The sequence below is a fragment of the Misgurnus anguillicaudatus genome, chromosome 7, assembly GCF_027580225.2.
Source record: "Misgurnus anguillicaudatus chromosome 7, ASM2758022v2, whole genome shotgun sequence".
Taxonomy (NCBI): Eukaryota; Metazoa; Chordata; class Actinopteri; order Cypriniformes; family Cobitidae; genus Misgurnus; species Misgurnus anguillicaudatus.
In genome coordinates this window covers 33,871,990-33,893,040 of record NC_073343.2, presented here as the reverse complement: position 1 = coordinate 33,893,040, position 21,051 = coordinate 33,871,990, and the positions used below count along the sequence as shown (strand labels likewise).

The following is a 21,051-nucleotide window of genomic DNA, read 5'->3' as shown; positions in this document are numbered from 1 at the left end:
AGCTCGTCACCCTCAATAATTACACAGCTCACTGGAGCACTTGATTTTGATTATAATAGTAAATTATGATAATAGTTTCCACTAATATCGTGCATTATCTGATACGACTTGCAATTGTTAAGTGTAATCTCCCCATTGCCTATGTTTTGTCATTTCAATATTTTGAAACCTAAACAGGCTCACTGGAATTGCGTACCTCTGCCTACATGTCTGCATAACCTGAATTATGTTTCTCCTGGTACAGCTGCAACTTTCAGCTGAAGTGTCCACTAGAGACAATGGGGGCGCTTGTTTTTTCGCGGTTTCATGTGGGTTCATTCAAGGTTACACAGCAGACAATACTGACTGTTATAGGTGTATATTTTCAGTTTATGTTTGTGTGACTTTGACAAATAAACTCTGATGTCATTACTGTCAGGATCGATCGAGTTCAACCGAGGTTATGTTACAGAAAGTATAGTGGCGACTTAGACCCAATTTTTGCATCTGTGTTGATTGTACAGCATAGCCTACGCATAGACGCAAACCCTATGGCATAGTCTACGGCGTAGACTGACTCGCTACATACGACTATACGACATAGACGGACGCCGTAGACTGGCATAGACTGACACGTATATCTCCAAAAATGTAATAACGCATCAGTCTACGCAGACCACAAGCACTGCGATTGGTCTGCTAGAACCTCTCCCGCCAGATAAAAAAAATCTGCGTCCCATTTTTCTCATACGCATTTCCGCTTGCGACGGTAAAAACTGCTTATTTATCTCCAACAATGTACACAACAACCTGCCTCTTTTTTGGCTTTTGATTTGACACTGTAATTGCACATCGAAACGAACAACGACAGCGAATAGTGGTGCGTGGGTCAGCGTTTTTTCCAACCCGTGGGTCCCGCTTTTATGAAATATTTTATGAAATAGATGACCCGCGCATCACTAACAGAGAAGTATATATAAAAACTGACACATAACCTACGGTGTACAGACAAAAGGGACAGTAGTAGATGTGTTTTATTTAAAGAAACACGCCCACATTTTGGGAATTTAGCTTATTCACCGTATCCCCCAGAGTTAGATAAGTCCATACATACCTTTCTCATCTCCGTCCGTGCTGTAACTCGGTCTGACGCAGCCCCCGCTAGCTTAGCTTAGCACAAAGACTGGAAGTGAATGGCTCCAGCTAGCAAACTGCTCCCAATAAGTGACAAAATAACCCAAACATTTTCCTATTTATGTGTTGTGATTTGTATAGTCACACTGGGTACAAATAACAAGGTGATATGCGACACAGCCATCTTTTAACAGTATACATACTGGGAACTATATTCTCAGAAGACAAAGCACTGCTACTTGGGCGGAGTGATTTGACAACTCTGACCGAACTCTCTGCTCCTCACCAGGGGGCTTCTCGGGTGCTGCGAGCAAGTCACTCTGCCCAAGTAGCAGTGCTTCGCCTTCTATAGGAAAATGTTGGCGTTGTTTTGTCACTTATTGGGAGCAGTGTGCTGGCTGGAGCCATTTAGTGATAAGCTTAGCTAGCGGAGGCTGCGTCAAACAGAGTTACAGCACGCACGGAGATGAGAAAGGTATGTATGGACTTATCTAACTCTGGGGGATTCAATGAATAAGCTAAATTCCCAAAATGTGGGCATGTTCCTTTAAATTAAACCGCAAAACAGCCAAAGTCGCATTGGCAGGCCACATATTTGTGTGCATATGACCAAAGTAAAATAATGCAAATCTTAACAAAACGAGCAGGCTTTAATTTGTGTACGAGTCTACATCGTAACTTATTAATCAAAATCCAAATCCTTAGTGGACATTTCATTGAAAGATGCAGCGATATGTACCAATAGCAAAGTATTTTAGGTTACTCGAAAATGTAGGTATAGGTACATATGCCAAGTGAGTCTGGGTTGTTTGAAACAATTATGTTTTATTAAATCAAAGCAGAACATTTAACTATTTAACTGACTATTTAACCCAAGACCATTTATGAATTTCGTAACTTCCCTAAAAGTTTATCTTTATCTGAGTTTTGATATCGTAGGTGACGTTTACCCTAAAGCCTCATTCATACCACCAGTGACTTCTGGTTGTGTGTCGCCCAGCTCTTTCAATGAGGCGTTTCTAAATCTGGTTGTCACAAACAAAGGTGTACTGTCCACTCCAGTAACTAAAGAGAAGGAAGATGTAAACTCCACTGCTTCGCTCCCATTGGTAGTCGCTCCCGAATATAGCTCATCATTTGCATAAAGTTAAACTTTTCTCAACTTTCACGCTTCGCTGGACATGACCATACGGTCACCAATGGTCAATTTCGCTCTTGTTGCCGGAAGTTGAAAAGCTTCCATCGAAATGAATGAGATCGTGTCACACTACTACTGCTTGTCGCTGGTGGTCTGAATAAAGGCTTTACTGGCCACCTGAAAACTATGGGTAAATCTTAAAACATCAGATCGCTTGTATAGGAAACCAAAGCCCATTTCACATAATTACTAAAAACGTGTTTCTGTGCAATTTTATGCAACAGATTTGCCAGTAACAGTTTAGTCACTAATGAGCCAAAAGTTACATAACTTTAAGTAAATATGGGATATAAAAAAAATATGTTGACACAAAATCCTGTTCCTAAAGCTCCAGTTCCCTGTTATGTAAAATAAATGAATGTTCTTTTCAATAAAGCTATTTTTTCACGTAATGAAATAATCAATGTTTTAATGTACATTTATTTATTTATTTGTTAAGTAGCCATGTACATTAATAAGCTGGATAATGTGATACACTGTAGAAAAATTGATTTTGCGCTAATGACAGACTGACTGTACATTATCCCGTACATACTGTAATCTGCCTTTTAGCCATCGTGACCAATGACAGCAGTTTTCCCACCATTTTCGCAAGACACCTTTAAAGTATCTATTCAGTCTTTTAACACAGACTCATAAGAGCTGCACTAATGAGAATCACACCTTCGGACATGAGTGAATAGGGCTCGGCAAGCAGCGCATGAATTAAAGACCTCAAAAAGCTGCACATCTCTCAAAGTGAGAAATCTAGTGTTGTCATTAGTGGATATTAAGATTAAGATGAGAGAATGAGAGAAAAAGAGAGAGAGGGGGGGGGACCAAAGTGCTCACATTGTGACAGTGCTATCAATACTATCATCCTCATCAAAGTGGAAAAAGCTCTTTGGAAAGACGAGCAAGTTGCATTAGGGATGCATGGAGCTTTGAAGTGAGCTAATCAATATGAGCAAGGTACTGGAATATTGCTCATGAGTTGCTCTTTGGCTGGGCTTCTTTGTTTCTTTCGTACGCGCTGATATAAAAGGCATGTCAATGGAGCGAGATGTTTGCGTTGTAAAAGCCAGCATTCTTTTTCTTCCTCTCCTCCGCAGATATATAAATGTACCGTCATAAAAGGAATGCCTGTTGAAAGAACGACCCCCACCCACAGCCCAACCCCACCAAAAACAGATGACATTTGATGACATGCCAAGGTAGAGAACACAGAAGAGAAATATTGCCTAATGGATAAAGCAAGGTCGGAGGAGGAAAAATCATTTCTTTAATAATTGGCATAAATGGGCTTGCTTTGAGTGGATGAGGGAACTAATGCACACCTCTTTAAAATTCTATTTCGTTTCGCATTGTGCTACATTTGCTCTAATATGAATCAACAGAGCTCAGTACAAACTTAAGGGACAGATTAAAAATGTCCCTTCTCTATTTTTTGTACTTCCCTTTGCTTTTCTAGGGAAATGCAGCAGTTTCATAATTAAAGATGAAACACTGAAAGCTGCCATATTACATTTTACAAAAAATATTATGATGGAATACTTTGTGTTGAAGAGTAATGAAAAATGCTCAAAAATATCATCATTTTATGATAACAATAAAAGCCCCATAGAAGGGTTGACGATAGTCAGACATATGGACGATAGTGGGTCATTATGACGATAGTTGGCATGTTTGCCCACTGTAGTTTTAAATTGTTATTTAAAACATCATAGTATCACATTAACATGCGCATTGCGTGCGTTTGTGGGTTTGATTTTGGACAGGAGAGCTTGCAATGCGCGCAGATTCCTTCTCACACGTGAACTTGTAATGCGCATGTTTTGGAATCTTCCTCGCACCTGAGCTGGTAAAACGCGCGACTCTGACACTTCCTTGCACTAGAGAGGTTGTTAGGCGCGCAGGCGTTTAAAACCAGCAAGTGTGTTGTTCCCGCTCCCTGGCACGGAGAAAATTTCTGAGCGACTTGGCTTTAATGACAAGCTCAAATTAATGGCCTTTGCTTCTTTTTTGTCCACCAATCAAGTGGCATATCATAAATAAGTAAAAAATGAACAAAAAATAACTTATACCCCGCACCCCGATACTATCATGTATCGCAATCTCACAGGGTGACAATAGGCCGATCTCTCAATGGCGTATACCGCCCAACACTCCCCAAATGGGATGATCCACAAATTTCACCCCCAAATCAAACCAATTACACACTTTATGGTCATAAAGTTACCATTGCTTACCTTCAGCCACTGTAAGGAGATTTCCAAAGTCTCCCATGGCATTGTGTACAGGTGTTGGCTCAAAGCTCTTGACATTGCCTAGTGCAAGGAAGGGCTCGTAATCTGTCGACAGATCGGCGAGGCTGAGGAGGTAGTGACTCTGTTGAGTGTGCAGGTTAGACCCTGATACACAAGTGTGCAGCACCTGAGACAGCAGAGACAAAAGCGGGTATTACTATTTCAAGTATGCTTGGCCTAACAACAATCAAATAAAAGCGAGAACTGCAGAGGGCCTACTACAGAACCCTGGGGAACACCTTTAGAAACAATGTGAGATAACAATAAATATTACCAGTTGAAAGTTCCTACTCTTTAAATGCTATTGAAACTCAACTTGCAAGCTGAATGAGATGCATTAAATAGCAGGCTATATTAGGATCAAGGCAACTCAATGAAGATTATCTTCTTGGCAAACACAGAGATGTATTAAAAAATGTGTAACAGACTGCAACACTGTTGTTACACCCAGACGGTATGTGGCTGAGCACTACAGGGCCACCATATGGAGATGGGACGATATTTACAATGCTAAGCCAGCAAGCCCAGTGAGAGGGGCTTTATGGGCTAATAATCTATTTCTCATGTGATATGGGAGTGTATCAATGTGCAAAAACAGATGGCCATGACTCGATTGGCTGAAGAAGATAAGACACAGTCCAGCACAGTTTATCATAGTGCCTGAACAGGTTTGCTCTGTTTGATTTAATTAAGACTTTATCCCTTGGCTCATTCTCAAACATTGCACACTCGCCCACAAATGACAACCCTGTAAGCTAAATAAACATGATCAGATAAAATGCATGTAAGAATACCTCAAAATAAAATTGTGTAACTTCAATTTGCCACACAACCATCACCCCCAAGCCATTAGTACCATCTGGCTTAATTGCAAATTGCCAATGTATTACATGGGTCATTCAAGGCCGTGATGGATAACCTCGCGATGTAAATCAGTAACCAACTTAATATTACACAACTGTTTTAAACCAAGAAAGAGTAAGATCGAAATAGATGGATGTATTATCCCAAGTTACTGTTTCATGTTAAGACACTGATAAACTTTAAATTAATTAAACCTTTAAAAATATCTCGCATTCTTTCTGCACACTCAGAACATGGTGTACTTCTCTCCTTATAGTGTCAAAGTCTTTGTGGACTGAAAATCTCTCAACAGTCCTCATGACCGATCAGGCCACCCCAACATCATTGTTACTAACATCAAGAAGGCCACATTTCAGGACTTCCTAAAAGAACTGGTTCATAAAAGTTCATAAAGATGCACAAATAACATGCACAATCTCACAAGAAATATGACAAAAACGTATATGAATACACAAGCGAATCCAAACGGTCACAAACAAAACAAATGTTGCAAATCTGAAACCCTCAAATTTATTTGATTACTCATGCTATCCTTTGAAACAACAAAATTCAGTACCATAAAAATTCAGTACAGTAAACATTAACCTGCACCTGCTGGTTCTACTGTGTGATTTTTATGAGTCAATAAATCACAGCATATCACGAATGACTCCATAACTCTAAAGGACAGTTAACACAAATTAGCCTTAAGACCTTAAAATACCAATTTCTACTGCTCGAGACAGTGCTTAAATGCACGAGTACTGACAAGCCGTCCTGTTGAGGGTTACGTACATGTGCTCGTGTTAGACACCACTCAGCTCTGATAAATGGGAGATTAAAGTAATCCCACTGAGCATATAATAACTCGAGGAAAATGATTAACAGTCAAAGGAGTGCGGAGGAAAACAAAGGACATTTATTCTTCCCTTTTCCTCATTGCAGCAGGTGCATTTTCTCTCATATGATGATGAACCGAATTCTGCTGTTCAGTATTCATTGGCGAGCTTATCAATCCAACAATGGGGCATTTGAATAATTCGGCCATTTTTTTCTAGGAGCATGACATCTGCACAAAGGTCCGTGTCTGTCCGCATCTGCACAACAGCCAGGGACTAATATCTCATTTATTCGGTGCCCCTCGATGCCCTCTCATTAGTGTCTGATGACTAAATATGAGCTGCCTCACCCTGTGAGGAGACAAGTGCATTTATAATAGAATCCCATACGCGTGCTGAAACATTTCTACTTTATTATTACTGTACGTGTCGGGAGGAAGATGACCTTGCTCTGTACCCACCCTGTAAATGTAGTCAAGCAGAGGAGCCTTCTGCGAAGCAGGGTCGTCTAGGACGGGCATAGTGATGGGCTCCAGTAAGATGGAGAGAGGCACGGCCATGCACCAGTCCAGCAGGCACAGCAGTAGAGACACCATTAACTAGAGCACACGGAGAAAGCATTCATTCAACACACTTATGACACCACTAGAAAAGAATCAATAAACCAGCAAAAGTACGGAAGACCGGGCGGAGAAGGACGACAGAAAATGAGCGATGGCTCAATGAAGCGCAGCGTGCTGCCCTGCTCACTGTGAATTCCCACGTTCAACCATGTTAAAGGGTTTAGTGTGGCTAAAAAAAAGACATTTTAGTCATTATTTACTGACTTTCGTGTTTGTTCATAACCCCAATGACCAAAACAGAACATTTTTACAAGATGTTATATAAGCCTCAGGTGTGCCCAGAATGTATCTGTGAATTTCAGCTCAAAATACCTCACAGATCATTTGTTATAGCATGTCCAAAATGACCCCACACTGTAAAAAAATTCTGTAGAAATTATAGGATTACTGGGTATTACTGGCAACTAGCTGCCGGTAACGATTTTACATTTATGTTATTTACTGTCAACAGTTAAATAAACACAAAACATTTTTAGTCTTTATCTTCTACAGTAAGTTACTGGCAACCAGCTACATAATTACAGCAAATTTTTTACAGGAGCAAAAAGTGCTGTTTTCATGTGCGTACCATTAAATGTGCTAACAAACACAATTAGAAAAGCTTTTGGGTAAAGTTAATAGTCAGTCAGTGGATATGGGTGGGGTTATATCAGCGTGACATCACATTAACAAGAGAATCAAAACATGCATGTCTAATGAGAAAAAAAATCAAAATATTTAGAAGATTGCATTTAAAATTTATAGCGATTTTGCATTTTTAATTAGAATCCACTCACAAAAATAAAGTTTTGATATTTACGCTACGAAATTAACAAAATTCTTCATGGAACATGATCTTTACATAATATAAAAAAAACTTGCACATAAGAAATAATAATAAAAATAATAATAATAATAATAATAATAATGACCCATGCAATGCATGTTTGGCTTTTTCTACAAATATACTGCGCGACTTACGGTTTTGTGGTCCAATGTCACATTTATGTCTAAATACCTTTTAAAAGTGGATTTTGCATAATATGGGCCAATTAAAAATATTATGAATGCTATTACAAAGACAAGCAGCTTTAGCCTCAATTAATGGTTTACATTTTTTAAAATTATTTTAACTTTGTATAGCACTTCTCATATTATTGTATACTTCATGCTGCGTTCACACCAACCGCGGTAGAGGCATCAAGTGCAAGTGATTTCAATGTTAAGTCGATGTGAAGACACGTTGACGCGCGTCTGGAGGTTTTGCGGCGGGAACGAGGAGTTTAGCGCGGCGCGGTAGAACCGATTCCGCCTCTTTCGCGTGTTTAGTTCGCGCGAATGACGCGAATTGAGCGCCTGGCGCGGTATGTGCGAATAGTGCTTTTTGTGCATTTTGGGTTTGACGCAGTTCACGGAGTTGAAAAATTTGAACTTTGGCGGATTTTCGCGCCACGTTAACCAATCAGGAGCCTGCTTGCTGCTGTGGTGGCAGCCCCACCCGGAGTCACTCATTCAACATGTAGGAACGCTTGATATTGTCCATGAGCAGTCACCCGGAGCTATACGACACAAGACATGGGAATAAAAAGGACCTCTTGGAAGAGTGTCAGTGAGGACATTGAGCAACCTGGTAAGTTATAAATACAAATTTCACTTTTCACTCGACCTGCGGCATTCCCGCCGTTTTTTACATTATTTTCCCCCTATAGGAAGGTTACCAAATACAAACCGGTTACTCTCTCGATGAATGCATGATCAACATCAGCCATCTTGCAAACAGACAACCATATAGCACTTGCCACTCCCACAAGAAGAGGATTTCGCCTCTGACGTGCGTCAAATGCTTGCTTTTGCTTTTTGAATGCATTCAAAATGTTCAAGTGGCAAACTAGACGCGGTACACGCGATTTTGATGCCTCAAACGCGGCTGGTGTGAACCCACATTAAGATGAATCGCTCATTGTTTTCCTCATTTGTAAGTCACTTTGGATAAAAGTGTTTGCTAAATGTAAACGTAGTCTTGTTTTTCTTCCTACAATAGCTCGTCTCAAGCTTTGAAGGATGTAAAAGCGATATAAAATAACTAACCGACTCTGGCTGTCTATTCCAGTGTTATGAAGGCATACACATGGGTTTGGTAAAAGACAAACTAAAATATAATCCATTACTTTGTGAATGTACTGACATTTTCATGCCCCCCCTCAAAAAAAATGAAAGCTATAGTGGGTTTAAACGACATCAGGGTAAATAAACTCATCTTCCTTTCTGGGTAAACTAACACAAACAGAGATGTACTAAATACAGTCAGCCTTACCTTCTTATCTGCCTCAACTGTTGAGTGCTCAGCACTGGGCAGAAGAAATGCGATGGTTGCTACAAATATCTAAAACATAAGATAAGGCAGAGATCAAGCAGCAATCCAATCATCGTTTTATTTTACAATAAATGTCATCTGTGAGGGTTCATACCTCTATAATTCTCTTGGGAAGAGACGATTCAAGTCTCTGTAAATGCTGCCAATGAGAGATCAGCAGTTGAAAGATGTCACAGGCCACACTGGCCACCACCTTATTTCCAAACTAAAAGACAAAAATACACACACACAAAAAAACAAGTGAGATATTAAACAATTGTTGGATATTTTAATTTGAAAACAATTTGTGTGTTTTAAACTGATTCATTAAGACTGGTACCTAATGACTACAACAACTATGTCACTATTAATGTTACTTAATAGCCACATAAAAATGATAAAATTACACAGCCTACACATATTAAATAGGTTAAACTATTCTGCTACAACAATAATATAGTATCTGCACAACCTAAGCCAAAAAGCAGAAAAAGCAGCAAAAATGATTGTGCACTTGAAAGATATTTATGACCATAATATTTATAGTCCATTTGCTTTTAATGGTTTGTTTCTCTATTACCTTCTTCCTGAAAATAGTTTTTTTTTTTTGGCTTTTCTCTGTAATGCTTTTTTCTAAGATCAAGAGCTTTTCAGCTGATTTACCCTCTGTGACCATCTAAATGTATTAAATACCATAAACTCAAAACGTACTTCAAGGTACTCCACATACAACGTATATTAATGCATACAATGCATTTCACAAATTCCCAAATAAAAACTAGGTATGTCAAACGATTAATCGCGATTAATCACATACAAAATATAAGTTTGTGTTTGCATAATATATATGTGTGTGTAGCCTACTGTACAATCTTTTTTTATATAAAATAATTACACACACTACACACATATGCAGACAGAATTAATTTTATTTATATGTGATTAATCGCAATTAATCGTTTGACAGCCGTAAAAAACACACACACTTTTCTGAATCTGTGGCCATTTAGGAACGGGCAGATACATTCTTAAGTATCGATATTTTCAAAACTGCCCTTGTATCAAAAGGATCGATTCCAAAATACAAGTATCGATTCTATCTGTTTGTTTGTTTGTTAACAAGTGCTTTTATCATTTTTATTAATAATTGTACGCCGTTTTTATATTAATACAATTAAATCGTAATGTCAATGGGAACTATATCTTCTTGGTGTTCGCACATTCAGTCCCATCTCCTTTCGCTGTATCACCGCATATTACAGCGTTCACTCACTAGTACCAGCACACTTAACACTTCAGCGTCGCGCCGCTTACTTACAGGCTGTGAGCCCAAAGCCGGAGGAATTATGATAATGTCGGTCTTGTCTACATCACCAATCCTAGAAAGTAAACTGATGCCTACAATCCGTGTGTTTGTTGTAGTCCAAGAAAACAGATTTACTTTGGAGATGATAACTCGCATCGCATCATCGTTTACTTTTGGGTTTGTACCTTTTGCATATCGTTAACATGTACTAATACACACTTACACACCAAAGAAAATGTAAAAATGTGAATCGGACAATAGGTGCCCTTTAAGAGAATGCAAGATTCCAACTTAAATGTAAGATTCAACCTGAAGTTTAACCGATTTGACATTTAAATAATTTGAAGTGTTCTCAGCTTCACAGTCATCCCTGGTTTGATTTTCAGTGCATTCCAGTCTGACCTTTATCAGGGTTTTATTTTATTTTCAAAAGCAGAGTTTATTAAAAAACATGCTCAAGAGGAAAATTTTTATATCAACATTCACTTGTTTCATCTCAAAAACCTATAAAGGGAAGAAATGTGGTAATATTGTTCAGTGCAAAAACTTGTCATTTCTATTTTATTTAATATTAATAATGATGGCTATCAAAAGACACCACAAAATCACTTACATAAAACTATCGGTGATAGTTGTCTTGAAAGTACTTTGTATTGAATCATAAAGAAAATAACTGGTATCGTCCATGCCTAGTGGCCATTTAATTAAAACAAAGTTGGCCATTTAATTATAACAAAGGTGTTATTTTCTTGGTCGGATCATTCAACCTTGAAGGTTTGATGCAAGACCAGAAATAAATATGAAGTATACAACAGGTTTAGGTTATAACGCTACAAGCTAACAGACTTTAGAGTGAAGAACAGATGAACTTTATTCACCTTCAATGTGACACCCAGGACATTGATGGCGTCTTTAACTTGATGATGTGTTTCGGCCTGTCCCAGCTCCTCACACACCCACAGTCCCAGACTGCAAATAGCTACACATCTGAACCATAGTAAAAACATCATTAGACCACATCAGCATTCATTCACATCAGTGGTCTTTATCATTAACAACTAGTCTAAATATCTCTTCAACTCTTTCCCCGCCATTGACGAGTTATCGCTTCAATTAAGAGAAAACATTTGCATAAAAAAGATCTGTTCCTGATGAATTTTTATGTTAATCTGCAATACCGCGATTATCCACTAGATGTGCACTTACCCAATTTATGAAAAAACTAAAGCCAACACGTTATTTACTAATTTTAAACTCTTCGTTCTGAATCTGATCTCTAACAAAATTCCTTCACAAAAATGCATTATTTCAGCTTTTTGCAAAAAAAAAGAGTTTAAGAGTTTATAAGCAGAGAAAAAATATAGAGATGTAATTTTCCCCCCCATTTTGTCAGGTTTGTTTATTGTTTGTTTGAAAGCAGAGGGTTTGTTCTTTCATTTGATATATTTGAAGAGTTTAGTTCCAAAACGCAATAAATCCATTTTGACAATTTTCGGTAAAAACGTGTTTTCTATACCAAGAAAGTGACAAAGATGAAAACCACGATTTTCTGTAACAAACTTTCACATAGCATCTTTAGGTTATAAAAACATAAAAAATTCAAACCCATAACTTGATTTTCAAAGAATTCTTTTTTCCGCAAAATGCAAAAAATCCATGACAAGTTTTTTTCAAAATGCTATATATCTATTGAATCAATATATAAATGTGCATTCATCTTTGTCATGTTATATTCATTTAGTTAAAAAAACATTAATAGCATTAATCAAAACACTTACTTTGTCATATTAAGAACACTGTCATTGCTGCGGTTATACTTGACGTCGTCATTTTACATTTTTCACAGCGATCAGCTATAAAATGTTTTGGTCCTGAGAGCAACTTGATTCTGGCGGGGGAACAAGCGACCAGCTCCCCGAGTGCCTCTCGCGTAAATGATTAAATGTTGATTGCTTACGTTTCTTTCCCGTCACAGACAACCATCACAGGTTTATCAATGCCATTAAAGTAATATTTTGTTTTTGTTTGTTTGTTGATCACGAAGTACAAAGTAGATGAGGAAAACTAGGATTCCGTGTACTCAACGCGCCACCATTGTTTGTTTACATTGCGTGGAATGGTGCGCTGTGATTTGTGGAGAGGATTTATTGCATTCTGTAGAAAAGGAGGAGTGGCGTTTATCACGTTTTGGGAAAAAGGGAGAAAAGATGACAGAATAATACGACTGATATTGGATTTTGCGAAAAAATAAGAATTTACTTTTAAATACTGACCTGATATATTACTGATTCTGGCAATAGCTCATTTTTTCCCAAAAATACAGTTTAGCGCGTTTTGGAACCAAACTCTTCGTTTGTATGTTTATATATTTTTAGAAGAAAATTTTCCTGGAAGGCATTTCGTGAAACTTTTGTAAAAATCACAAAAAATGCAGGGCGGCAACTTTTCAAAAAATGCTGGCGGGGAATGAGTTAATGATTTTATTATCAATCTAAATCAAGGGGATGATGAGTAAATGGGTCAACTGTACCTGGCTCCTTCACACGTCTCATTACGAGCAGTCTTTAACAGGATGTTGACAAGATAGTCCTATAGACAGAAAGACAGATAATAATCAAACCTGACAGTATCTGCAATGCAGAAATCAAAATTCTGTTATGGTTTGGTTTAGCATATTTTATTTGCATATATTTAAATTTCATCAATGAAAAGAAAAATGACAGCTACTGTAACTATCTAACCTAACTACATGAACCAAGGATAGGTTAGGATTCACAGGACTTAGTGTAAAATAAATACCTTCATGTCTTCTTGGCCCACTACGATGTCCTCAGATGACGGAGACTGCAAAGAGGGGATCTGCTTATACAGGTTAGGAAAACACACGAGGGACCCGAGAATCGTCTGAGCCTCGATCCGAGGAGCCTACATCAAAGAAAACACCAATGTGTGCTTTTGTGAGGGGTGCAGAGGTGAAGAATATTTAAGGACCGGACACATGCAGGTACCTCAAAAGAGTCTGTGTTAAGGATGCGGGCAGCAGCGGTGATGAAGTCGCCCACGAGCATGGTGAAGCCCGGCAGGCCCAGGAAGAAAAAGCGAGGCGAACACCACCTGATCATCGTGTTCAACACGTCCTGAGGAAACCACAACAAAAGAGAATAAGTATTGCTGACAGGAGGCCAAAAGGTATGAACTCGGGGCGACGGCACGTACAATTAGCACCACCATGTAACAAACCAAAAATGCAGAATTCTTCAAACCACATTTCTGATTTCATAAGGTTCAAACACAGTGAGCTTCCTGAGCTGTGTGTACAAACAAACAAACAAACAAACATGGCTGCACTGTACCTGCCACATTCATCTTTCTTAATTGAATCCTTTGTAAACACCGTCAAAAAAACATACCGTAGGCAATCCAGGCACATAAAAAGGTTCCTGCTGAGAGGGAGATGCGAAATTGAAGGAAGCAGCGCATCTACAGGGACATTTTACCCTCATTCTGCAATAACTGACCTTTGCAATGCTTAGCAACCAGTGGTAATTAACCGCCACCAAACTGGAGCATGATTACCCAAAATGAGCATTTTGGAGGAAGCGGCAATTTGGCAAAGCGGGTCTATTATGCAGCTGTAAATACAGCCGGGCCAATCTACAATGTGTGCCTGACAGTTAAACATGATAGATGTATGTGTGCGGTACACACAAGTGATAGACCTGCTGGCTGTCCTTTTCCACTGGAGACTTTAAATGAAGCAAAATATCTCTTTGACTTTTACATGACTCCAAACGGAGGTAAAAATCAATGTGTGGATGGTCAACGTGTATTTAGTAAATCCAGCTGACGATTCGACACCTGTTGGCACTGGCCTTATTTATTGACTTACCTGTTCCTATAAAGGAGCACAAAGAACGGTTCAATGATTAACTGTAGACTCTGTTTTTGTACAGGTACGTTTTATACCCAACCCTTTTACACTGCAGCACACAGTAAAATATAAGTTTGGTTCACGTTACTACATTAAAGCTAACTGTGCATGCATTATTTTTACAAGGTAAGACTGTGGCACTCATGGTGTGAGATGCTAAAGAAACTATAATACTCCTGTAAAGCTCAACAGTAGAGCATTCTGTTAAAAAGATCATGGGTTTGAACCCAGGGAACACGCATACAGATAAATACAATTTATACCTTGTAATACACTTTAAGTCACTTTATGCATTTGGTAGATGTTTTTTTTCAAAGCCAACTTGCAAAGCATTGCAAGGTATACATTTTTATCATACATCTTCCCTGGGTTTGAACCTATGACCTTTTATGTTGCTAGCACAATGCTTTACCACTACGCTTTATTGGAGATAAAAGCATCTGCTTAATGCATAAATGTAAACGTCAGTCTTTATGATCCTACCGTATCTATATATATATATATAAATTAGGGCTGTCAAAATTAACGCGTTAATAACGCGTTAACGCAAATTCATTTTAACGCCACTAATTTTATTAACGGAGATTAACGCAACGCGCAATTTCTGTTTGACCCTTGGTCCAGCCCATAGTTGAATGAACAGAGACGCAGACAAATGTGACTCTCTCTAAATGAGTAAAAGGTTTTCATAGAAATAAGAACATTAAGCAAATCGTCTACCAAATCCAATGCTCTAAATGCTGGTTGGACATCTGATATGATCTTTATTTATACGTCTGAGAGGTGTAACGTTACAGTCCTCCTAATGCTTAATCTTCTACAAAAATGCGTCTCAATTCACTTTGGTTTCGCTTTTATGCATGACGTATAAAATAGACTGCAGGACTTGCTTGATCTTAAAATAGTCATTAAGAGAGTCATTAAAGTTCGGTACCTGATTAATGTTAAAGAGTTATTAAGAGCGACAAGACTCAAAAGCGATCCCCTCACGCTGGCTGACTGACTGACATCTGAAGCGCGTGCACACAGACGCGCGAGTGCGCGACCTGGATATATAGAAATCTACACAAAATTACAGTTTTACAAATATCTGTTTTGATAAGAATTCACGAAGGTAGGATCTATAATCTGTTATGTCTTAAGTAAATGTTTGGTTAACTGTTGGGTAAAAATATCTGATGTGTAACATTATATTAGATCACTTAGATTTTAAGCAGTCTGTCACAATATCAATCAAACAAAAGGAAAAAAGTTGAACATACATTGATGATGTTTTTGCTTTGTGTGTGCTAAATCTATTAGTTTTACCAGTGATTTTAAGGTATTGATGTGGTAATATAATGTATGGATGTGGTAATTTTTGTGGTAATTTGACTCTTTCAACTTCAAACACGTGTAGTTCTGTCATATTTTGTTATATTTCAACAAATCATGCATTGTTCTATGTTTTAATAGAGAATGTCAAAATATGAACAACTATTTTTTTTAAAAATTTGCTAATTCTGACTCAACTTGCCAGCACAGGTCACAAATGATGCAGCAGCAAACAAAAATGGAGAAAGAAAAATCTTCTTAAAGGAAAATTCGTATACAAAACAATGGCTGATGATCCTGTTAAAAATGTAAACAGGCTGTTGTTAACATACATTTGCATAAAGCATCTATATATGTATATATGATTAGAATATTAAAAACCCGAAAAGTGTTAAATTAGGGTAAATTTAGAATGGATAAAAATGTGCGATTAATTTGCGATTAATCGCGAGTTAACTCATGAAATCATGCGATTAATCTAGATTATTTTTTTTTATCTATTGACAGCCCTAATATAAATATATATTAATTCCTCCCAAGGGTTTTTGTCCTTCTAGGAGTTTTTCCCATTGGGTTTTTTCCTAGGGGGTTTTTCGTCCCAGGGAGAGTCAGTCAACTTTGGCTTAACTTAGCACTTTACTGTATACGTTACATTATTAATATGCTCGCTTGTACGGTTTAACCTTAGCCGCTATCTCTACTTCTTATATTATCTATTGATTTTCTGTGTTCTATTCTACATCTTTTCATGTAAAGCTGCTTTGCAACAATTTACACTTGTGAAAAGCGCTATATAAATAAAATTGAATTGAATTGTTGTGTACATAATAAAACTACTAACCCATTTGTGCCTGATGCTTCGCGCCAAAACATTACATCTACCGCCGGTTACTTTCTAAGTGCTACAGAGGCTTAGATATTAAGTTTTGGTAGACGTGACAATTCTTAGTATTTTTTTCTGAAAACCCTCAGGAGATAAGGGGATTTATCCTAGAATAACAGGTTTTAGGCATTTTAGGAATAAATAGGTTCAAATAAAACACAACACAATGAATATAATCCCAAACTTAATCAATTGTAATTTGTAATTTACTGGCATATATCATGCAATTTATTTAATTTATATAGTAAATAAATATCACTACCATTTAACTCTTTCCTCGCCATTGGCGAGTTAACTCATCAATTAAGAGAAAGCGCTTATAACTCTTACCCAACTTATAAAACCTGGAAGTATCACCCTAGGGCAAACAGCTGTATGTCTGTGTATGTTTTGAGAATCACTATGAATCTGATTTCTATCAAAAGTAGTCCACAAAAATGGAATTATCTCTGCTTTTTGCTCACAATTTGGTGGGTCTGTCCTTTTATATTTTATGTTTAAATATTTAAAGAAGAACATTTTCCTGAAAGGCATTAAACTTCTGTGAAAATCATGAAAAATGCTGGCGCTGACTGGCAACTTTTTAAAAAAAGAAAAAGGTGGGAAAAGAGTTATGTATTTATCTATGCAGGGCTGTTTTAAGGCATAGGCAAACTAGGTGGTTGCCTAGGGCGCCACCAGCTGCAGAGTGCGCCAATGAGCGCATATGCATTTACAAATAAATAAAACCCTAAATTTACTTTTTAAAATGTACATTTTACTACAATGAATTTTTTTCATGCTGCAACATTTTTCATTTAAAACAATAATGATGTTATCAGGGTGTTTCTGACTGCACTGTTTCAGAAAAAACAGACCTTTCTCTTATAGTCGTTTTATCATTTATCCTGAAACTTATAGGGGTGGTTTCCCAGACAGGGATTAGACTAGTCCTAGACTAAAATAAATGTAAGCGCTGTCCAAACTGAAAACAACTTTACCTGACGTATCTTAAAATACATCAGTGCCCTTTGTTTTGACTCAAAATTGACACAACACAAGTAAAGTATGTTTGTTAAAACTAGTTATATTTCCTAATTAAATTAAGGCCTAGTCATGGCTTTAGATAATCCCAATCTCGGAAACCACCCCATAGTTGGCTGACCCAGACAAAGTTTAAATTATTTCAGGACTAGGCCTTGGTTAAATTGGTATAAAATTATGAAGTAATTTTTACATTACTGGTGTTCATCACAAAACAACAGCACTGATATTTGTTATAAAATTAAGGCAGCTCAAATATGCATTACAGTCTGGGAATAAGATAAGCCCTGTCTGAGAAACCCCCCACACTGTCCAAATCAAGTTCAAAGTTTCAGGGAAAAATATAGTGATGATTTTATACAGACAATACAAAATTATTGTCAATAATATGATGCACAGATAAAGTCGTATTTGCAGGTTTTACACTGTTTTTTAACAATAAACCCTAAAACATTTAAAAAGAGTTACACTACTACCATTTAAAGTATTAATTTAATGGAAATGAATTAATTCTTATCAATAAGTATCATTGATAAATCTGTTGTTGGTAAATCTATATCTAGATTGATGATCTATCTTCTATTGCTGCCTGTAAGTAAAACAACATGTTCAACCACTTCAGTTTGTTATTTGACACATTATTTTAAAAGCTGCCAAAAATGTCATTGCACCAGAAAATAACACAATTGCAGCTTAAATCTAACACAATTCAAGTTGTTTTCGCAGTTTGCTTGAAAAACAATTTTGCCCCGAGTGTGCACCGATGTGTAAGTGATGTGTATCATCTGTACAAACTCGTAACGCAACCCAAGTTAAGCTCGACTTTAACAACTCCATCAAGTGACTGCGAAAACACACAACTGCCCTGAGAGCCATTTGAGCTTCAAACCTACACCTGAAGTGAGTGAGGATTAAAGTGCACTGTGATTATTATCCACAACAGAAGCTAAAGCACTTTTGTTGTCTCTCTTTCTCTCTCTGTCCAAACCCTTTAAAATATCTGGCACTGTTCAATCTGCAAATTCAGAGAGCGCTTACTGCTGCTCGGTACAAAACACGAAAACAGTATCAGTACATGCTATCTAAAACACACTATAGGAGATGTGAGAGTATATCTGCATGATTAAGACCAAGCAGACCGCAGATAAACAGACACATCTCAAAACAAACAGAGCTTAAAAATAACAGATTTTTATAAATTAAATTGAATTCATTGAAATTTTTTCCAGACATAAAAGTTAAAAGTAAAAAAAAAAAGATTTAAATCCATCCAGCTCCCATTAACTATATTTCAGAAAAAATGATTTTTTTTCAAAATGATTTTATTAATAAACTTAAAAAGAGTATCAAAGTGGTGCAATAAAACATACAAACAAACTTTATACTTCTTAGTCACCACCACATGAAATGTAATGAATCATTCGATGATTCAAAAGTGATTGTTCATGAATCGAGAGTTACATCAAACACAGACTCAACAGATGTGAAGTCAGATGGTAAAAATGACTGCGGCACCATCTAGTGGTCAGAATGCAAAGCACTTACACTGTGAAAAGCACAAAACAAGAAATATTATGCAGGTGTTAGGACTGTCAAATGTAAAGATCCTTAATTTCCCTTCAAAATGTTTATGTTTGTCGAAACCGATGGTGTAGTGGGCAGCGCTCCAGCATGTTTGACGACCCGAGTTCGATTCCCGGCTCGTGGTCATTTGCCGATCCCATACCCTTCTCTCCTCCCTGTACTTTCCTGTCCTGTCCTCTCCTCACTTACTGTTAAATAAAGGCAAAAATGCTCGAAAAATATAAAAAATAAAATAAAAAATGTTGGTTTGATTTAAAGGCAACTTGTTTTCCCAAACACTATGCTAATATTTCCACATTATTTTACAGAATTTAGGACAGAGTCCAAAGCGCTGGTGGTACAGTATCATGATCAAATTTTGTTAACATCATGTTAAAAACTGTGCAGGCTTTTGTTTAGTTATCTGACCTTTGGTTAGGCTTCTCGACGATTAATCTCAAACATCTCAAGATGTTACAAACTATGGCTGCGTCCGAAACTGCATACTATGGCAGTACGTACTGAATGAGATGAAGTACCTACTTACCGTTAAAACAGTAGGTACTGTATAGTATGAATCCTGGTAGTATGAATGAGATACAGACGTACTACATCCGCCATGTTAATACATCACGTGACATACGCCGTCATCACGTCATGTCATTCCAGTGCAAATACAACTGCATGACCGCTGTCCGCCATTTCCTAAGTTGTTTCTCAATACCAAGTACGCCAAACTCGGACTTGTGTCCTTCGTAGTTCGAACTTGCAAGTTCAGACTCGGAAGAACGAACTCCTGACGCGAAATGCATTCTGGGAAACCTCGCTGTCATAAGTCCACACAAGTCTCCTCTGATGCATCCTCGATAAAATGGGCGGATCAAGAACACATCCTGGGATTTTATGTGAACTTGGGCTTGATGCGAACTTTGAATTGGAACAGTACTTGGGCCGCGACTGATGTTGTTACACAAGTCCACAAGAACACTAGTACAGACAAGAACGCTTATTGAGAAACGGCTCTAATATGACGACGCCTCTTCTTCTTCTTTGTTGGATAACCCCTCTCCCGGGGCATCATGGGATAGTGAAGTGTCCGTCGTATGCACACTGCAAAATCTAACCGGAAGTAGTCATCCGGGTTCTTACTGATTTTGGAAAACTATGAATTTGGACATACTACTCGCCTCGCCTACTGCTTTTCGTCTACAATATAGTATGGAAGTAGGAGGTTTTGGACGCAGCCTATATCTCCACATACCTCATTAACAGGACACACAAACCAAGTGCAACTGATGATTTATATCACGTTTTACTCCAAATAAATTTTAATGCAATATTTAACATGTTTTAATCTTAATCTCGTAAGGGTTTCTCTCTTCCACAAAACAAATGACAAACAGTGCAGCCATTTAAGAGTTGTATCGTATTTCTAGGCCAAATTCATGCCGCCTCTTTCCAAATCTGGGAACGTTTTTCCAACATGGGCATCCCTTACGTACCACGGGTAGACATTTGGTATGATCATTTTTATGATATTATTATCCTACACTACTCAGGGAATAATATGATTTTTTTCTCAGAAAACTTGCATAAAATAGATTCAAGCACTTTCAATGACCTGTATCTATAAATGTAAGTTTTCAAAAACTTCCCAAAGCCTTGATTTTTTTCCTCCAGATTGAACTTTCAAGGATTTCAAGGACCCGTGCATGTAGTCAATCATAAGATATCCGGAGATAGTGGGTCTGTGTATGTTGCTTGCTCTGAACTTGCTCCTCCCGCTGGACGCCTCCAG

The 21,051-nt window shown here is 37.7% G+C and overlaps 1 protein-coding gene across 7 annotated transcripts in view; it reads right to left on the bottom strand.

Moving 5' to 3' along the window:
- The window catches only part of ralgapa2 (Ral GTPase activating protein catalytic subunit alpha 2), a 162,621-nt gene that overhangs the window by 68,990 nt on the left and 72,580 nt on the right, over positions 1–21,051 (bottom strand). For all 7 annotated transcript variants that reach the window (XM_073869774.1, XM_073869777.1, XM_073869771.1 and 4 more), the window contains 8 exons: positions 13,548–13,676; positions 13,339–13,464; positions 13,070–13,128; positions 11,418–11,526; positions 9,349–9,459; positions 9,195–9,263; positions 6,740–6,877; positions 4,540–4,723 (listed from right to left, as the gene is read on the bottom strand). In XM_073869774.1, coding sequence (XP_073725875.1) covers positions 4,540–4,723; positions 6,740–6,877; positions 9,195–9,263; positions 9,349–9,459; positions 11,418–11,526; positions 13,070–13,128; positions 13,339–13,464; positions 13,548–13,676 — 925 coding nt within the window. The remainder of the gene's footprint in view (positions 1–4,539; positions 4,724–6,739; positions 6,878–9,194; positions 9,264–9,348; positions 9,460–11,417; positions 11,527–13,069; positions 13,129–13,338; positions 13,465–13,547; positions 13,677–21,051) is intronic.